The following is a 6,000-nucleotide window of genomic DNA, read 5'->3' as shown; positions in this document are numbered from 1 at the left end:
AGTTTGCTCTTATGTGGTATCTTTGTCCTTCCTAGGCAGTATCTCACACTGCCGTTAAGACTGGCCTCGCATTCACTCTGTGCTCAGGCTGGCCTCAAACATCTGGCAATCCTACTGCATCAGTCTCCTCTGAGTACCATTATTTCAGGAGTGAGCCACCTCTGCCTTAAAGGAGAGCCAACATAACTTAACATGTGGCTTCCCGTGTGCAAGGAAAGTGGTCAACCACATCCATAACCACAGCCCCGTCTTTTTCAATTGAACCTCTTGCTGCAAGAAGAGTGGCCACTGGATACACAGGGGATTGAAGACACTAGAAAAACGTGTGTTAAATGGAAACAAGGCAGTTTGAGTCTTCAGATCAGATGCTGGTTTATAGGAGAGCACATCTACTAGAAACTCAGTATTACCAACTTGTCAAGTAAATCTGGAACAGAAATTCTCATCCTCTGTCAGTCTTTCTCTTGGAGTAAAAAATAGATTATAATTTTATTTCTCAAATATTTATATTATTACAGAATTCAACTCTGTAATGCTAGAAACCAATGATGGAAACCTATTAGATAGTACACAATTCAGTTCCTATGGTGAGATATGAAATCTCTTGGTGGGCACACAGTGGCCCATGTCCACATACTGAACAGTAGGCAGACCTTTTTAGTAGCTTGTCAATAAACACTGGTCACAGAGGAGAGTGCATCATTAAAGCAAGTGCATCCTAATCCCAAGGCCTTCTGATAATCCAATGTCAAAAGAATACCATATATTATGGCATTGAACTTATAAATGTTCCAAGGCCAATTATATACTCCATGAGCTATAACCACACTTCCTAGCCCTGTGAAGGCTTCCTTCTGGGATGATGAATAAAGAACAGTAAAGTGATGAAAAGGGTCTGTGAGTCAACCAGTTCTCACTCTTCAGACCTTCAGCAGAGGACAGTCTGAATTACCAGAGCACTGGTCTTGTGTGCTGATAGTGGCAAGAATGTTTATTTCCTGAAAGTTATGCATGTATGTCATATAAATATGCAAATGTAGGTCCTATTTTTATTAAATTCAAAATACTATGGCCTTTCTTTAGCAACTGATGCCGGTTTTCCTATTGTTAGTCACACACGAATTTATTAAAAAAAATCAAGTGCTCTGTTCATTCATTTTCACCTTAACTAGTAGAACACATATATTCCATGCCTTTGGAATATATTTTAATTAAATATTCCACTGGCAGTAAAGACAGCTTTTAATGAACGTCATTACAATGTTTATAAAGTAAAACTGAATAACAGGTTGCCAAAACTGTAGTTAAGGTAAGGATTTCATATGTTTAGCCTGTATCCATTCACAGTTCTGTGCTGCATGTGGCCTTGGGTCAGTGACAGACAGCCCATAGGAGATGGTTCCATAGACCATGCTGTCTTCTCAGCTTGTGTAGTGTATCCCATGACATTTGCACAGCGAGAGTATCACCAAAGGGCACAATTTATCTCTATCATTAAGCAAAACACAACTCTATCATAATCACAGTGAGGATATTTTAATTATCTTTAAAATTATATATTTAAAACCAATATTAATCTACTCATGGTGATAAAAACAGTATTAGTATAGCGACACAGAATGTTTATTACATATACTTTAGAATGAATACAGTCCATACCTAAGTTGCATAAATTATCAAGGTTCTTTGCTAAAGGCCCTTCAAAGTACAACAAATAAATTTATTTTCACATCTTATTCATACAACTTTATAGAAAAATACTCCTGATGGTATATTTTTAAGTGTCTGACATCTCACAGGAAGACTTCAAAAATTAAACTTGTCTTAGTTCAAGGTTGAGTTTCCAAATAGATTTTTTTTCCTCCTCACTCACTCCTCTCCCTTCCCCAATCCTGGCAACTCCCTGCCCACAGCCATCAATGGAGTCAGCCAGTATTCAGGGCTCACTGCAGAGATCTACAGAAGCATCTGCCTGTTGGAATGTTTACACAGAGAGCAGTCTTGACAACAGGGAAGAAGTCAAGAAATCTTCATTTTTTTTCTTCACTACCAAGACGCCGTAGAAGAAGCGGAGGTGTGTAATTTCCTACCTCCCACAAATTCAATTCTGTGTGGTACAGGCAAGAGACGGAAACCTGTGTCTCCCAATTGACACTGTCCATAACATTCCTGTATGCTGGCTTCCCGAGTGTGCCCATCATTTTTAGTGACAGACTTCTTCAGGAAGAACTGTTAAGTATCACATGTGCCCAGTGTGGAAGTTAAAAACAAATACAATATAATTAATGAATGAGAAAGGGACCAAAATAGTTAATCTTTTATCACTGTATATTTTTCCTCTAAGTTCCAGCCGTGAGTTTTGCCCTCATACGAATCTGTAATGTCAGTATATAGAGTGTGAGGCTGGGTTGTCTGAATGAACTGCTAGTTCCAACATAAATATCCAAAGGGAACCAAATATCAGTTATTTACACCAGGATGGGGGGAGGGGTTATATCTTAAATATGCATCTCTTTCTCTTCAGTGGAGAACACTGACTTGGTCAGCATCTGGAAGGTTCTACCTGCTTGGCTCTTGGGAACGCTTATTCTTCTCCAGCTGGGGGTGGTGGCTCACACAACTTATACAGCCTAGAAAAGACACAGGACAGCATGACAATCAATTAGAATACCACCCTCACCAGAATGTTTCTGTTGGAAGAACAAATACATAAAACAATTTCTTGTCTCCATCAGCCATCACCACATTGGCTGTTCCACGGAACATAGTATATGAATCAGCTTGATCCAAAAATCTGGACATCTGATATAGAAAATACTTCCCTTTCTTTGAGCGCGTTCAGAAGTCTGTTCGTGAACCAACACTTTGCTTTTACCTCCAACCATAAAATTATTTCATTGCTACTTCATAACTATAGTTTTGCTACTGCTATGTATTGTAACATAAATACCTGATATGCAGGATAGCTGATATGACCTCCAAAATGGTCATGACCTACCATCTTAGAACCTGCTGCTCTGCTCCATGCTGTCTGTTTCCTTTGCTGATAGTAAAATCTATCCCTTGAATGCCAGACGGCAGTGTCATTATGATAGTTAGCACCTTGTCCACCAGAGGTACCTTGCAGTGATGTGGTCTCTATCTCTTGGGGACCTACAGATTTTCCTACATCTACTATAAATTTCCCTCATGTTCCACTATCCCTCTGGACCAGAGGCTGGCTGTGGATGGGTTGATGTGACAGAAGCTGAAACCTGAATCTCATGACACAGTTAGTTACCTGGCCTTTTCTGAGGCTCCACGACTGGCTATAGCCAGCCACCAGTCACCTGTCAGTAGGAGCCCCAAGTTCAAAGAATTCACATTTTTGGTAGAGAGGTTGGGGCATGCTCCTTCACAACCAGCCCTAGTTCTTTGAGACCACAATGGAGTAACCCACAGCTCAGAACTCATTCGTTTTGCACAAGTTGGCCAGAGTGGCTAAAAGCTAACTGGAGAACCAAAGGAAAGGGAACAAAATATTGCTGAATAATGCTAGTGACCTCAACGCCACATGTATTCCTTATACTACAGCTAGAGTAGAGACTCTCAATCTACCTAATACTTCAGCCCTTTAATACACTTCCTCAACTATAAAATTATGTATTGCTACTTTATAATTATTATATTTATTATATTACTCTATTTACTACTGTAACTATAATTTTGCTACTGTTATGAATTGCAATATAAATATCTGATATGCAGGTTATCTGAGGTGTGACCCCCAAAGGGGCTATGACCCACTGTTGAGAACCACTGATCTAGAGGCTGAGCTAAAGTGCTTAAAAAGAAGTAAGACTACACTGTCCTGCTTTGTACATTAGGCTAGTATTTCCATTGCAGAACTTGGTTTAAATACATCTCGTGTGTGTGTGTGTGTGTGTGTGTCTGTGTGTTGTCAGGGGTGTTGCATATGGCTGCTAAGGATGGAATCCAGGGCTTTTATAGTTGCTAAGCACATGCTCTACCACTAAGCTATACTCCCAGTCTCGACTCCCCATTCTTCCAGACTTTTGAAAGTGATTCAAACAGGGGTCACTAAGGAAATATTTATTCCTTTTTGCACTATATGTTGAACAGAATTTAAAAGCATTGTTAGTCACTTCAGCAAACTATAAATTTCCTCTCCCTGTGACATATAAAACCATGCTAATTCTAAACCAGTGGAGAGAAATGAGAATGATTTAATAGCAAATTGCAAGTCTGGTTAATAAAATGAACTTTGTTGGTCTGGGAGCCAGAAGTTACTGTCTTTGGAGGTTTGCACAAAGCACTTCATGCCTAAAAGGTGGCTTATAGGTTGTCTCCACAGAGGAGGAGAAAGCTAAAAAGCTTGTTTTGTCTTCCCAGAGAAAAGAACACATTAAATTGAACTGATGTAGTTTGAAGATTCTTCTGTAGCTGGAGTACAAGATGCTGCTTCAAACTGCCTCCTGGGACTGGGGAAACAGAACAATCAGAAGGTTCTTTTCTTTCTCAATTTTTACCCTTCCTGTTTCCAAAGTGGCAAAGTACAGAGGCCTGAGAGCAGGAAGAACAGGGATGGGAGGGCTGGTGGAGAATGTCCTATCTATCACATTCTATTACCTCGCTCTGCATGGTTGTGCCCAATACGACCAATTTTAGCTGAGAGATGAGTCTTTGAAACGTCTGTCTTGCAAATTGGAGCAAAGGCTATTCCCTGAAGTCACCAAATGCAATAATAGCTCTTTCTACTGCAGCGCTGGGAAGCTTCAGCTGCTGCGAGGCTTCTTGGAAGTGACTCCGGGTTATCTGAGTTCAGACACACTTGTAATGGAAACTGTACGGCTCGGGCAGTGTAGTCCAGGCAGATGAATTTGGGAGGTGAAGTGTAATAGATAAGGAGTTGGATTCTAATGCTGAAACTGTGGCTTCTGCTTAGGGAAGCTAAATATTGGGACAGTGGGGGGGGGGGTGGCTTTTGCTGGCCCTACATGCGAAGCTCTTATCCTACACATGAGCACTAGGGCTCCACATGAATGAAGGCTGTCCTGGCTCTTCTTCCTTGTTGGGTTTATATTGCTGCATCAAGCAGCGTCCCCAAACTTTACTGTCTACACCATACCTTACCTTCCTACATGTTCTAATGGACTTCTTCCATAGTTAAAATAAACTGTGTCTCAGCAGTTCTCCCTTGGGACAGATGAGAAATTGGAATCTCAGAGAAAAACACACACACACACACCTTACTACAGAAGGTTCTGTGGAGAACAAGAGTTGGGACTTGGGACTTGTTTTACCCTCTCTCTTTCAAACATCGATATGTGCTGCCCCTAAATTACACAAAACAAGTCAAACTCTCATGGCACAGTGGTTTCAGGTTTACAATATAACAGAAATAAGACCACCATGCCTTACATGGTTCTCTGACATTTGTTCTTGGTTACTACCACACTAACATAAGGCACAAAGGAAAGCCAGAGCTAGGTAGAACTTTCTCCAAGACCTCCTCATATCAGTGTTGCCTAACACACATACACACACACACACACACACATGCACAAATGCATACAAGTATGCACATGTACACATGTTTGCATGTGCACACTCACACAGGCACACACAGAGGCCATGTGTGCACACATGCACACATGTATGTGTAGCTTTGTCTATGTCCCTATGTACTGCTAGGCTGGAGCTCCTTGAGCACACTTACATGTGTGTTGACATCTTACTATCAAAGGCCATTCCTGACATATCTCAGACATACAGCGCTGAAGCAGAGTGGCAACGATGTTCAGGAAACTACATACCAGGACCAATCTATCTAAAACAATTAAACTTCAGTACTTGGTGATGTAACATACTGATTCCCTGAATCAGGATGTCCATTCTTCCTGTGTGGTGACCATGGCCGCTTCCTCCTTTGTGAATTCTAGAACTCCTGCCCTGTTTACCTTCAGCCCTTCAGCTTCGCAGTCTGCTCATCCTCCATCC

General features: G+C 41.1%; 1 protein-coding gene across 1 annotated transcript in view; it reads right to left on the bottom strand.

Moving 5' to 3' along the window:
• Positions 1-1,512: 1,512 nt before the first annotated feature.
• Prex2 (phosphatidylinositol-3,4,5-trisphosphate dependent Rac exchange factor 2) overlaps positions 1,513-6,000 on the bottom strand; it is a 281,271-nt gene continuing 276,783 nt past the window's right edge. The window contains exon 40 of the mRNA XM_075971371.1: positions 1,513-2,630. Within this exon, the coding sequence (XP_075827486.1) occupies positions 2,585-2,630 (46 nt within the window). The 3' untranslated portion in view covers positions 1,513-2,584. The remainder of the gene's footprint in view (positions 2,631-6,000) is intronic.

Source organism: Microtus pennsylvanicus, chromosome 5 (assembly GCF_037038515.1).
Source record: "Microtus pennsylvanicus isolate mMicPen1 chromosome 5, mMicPen1.hap1, whole genome shotgun sequence".
Taxonomy (NCBI): Eukaryota; Metazoa; Chordata; class Mammalia; order Rodentia; family Cricetidae; genus Microtus; species Microtus pennsylvanicus.
The sequence above is the reverse complement of the archived record's forward strand: the minus strand, read 5'-3'. Positions and strand labels throughout refer to the sequence as shown.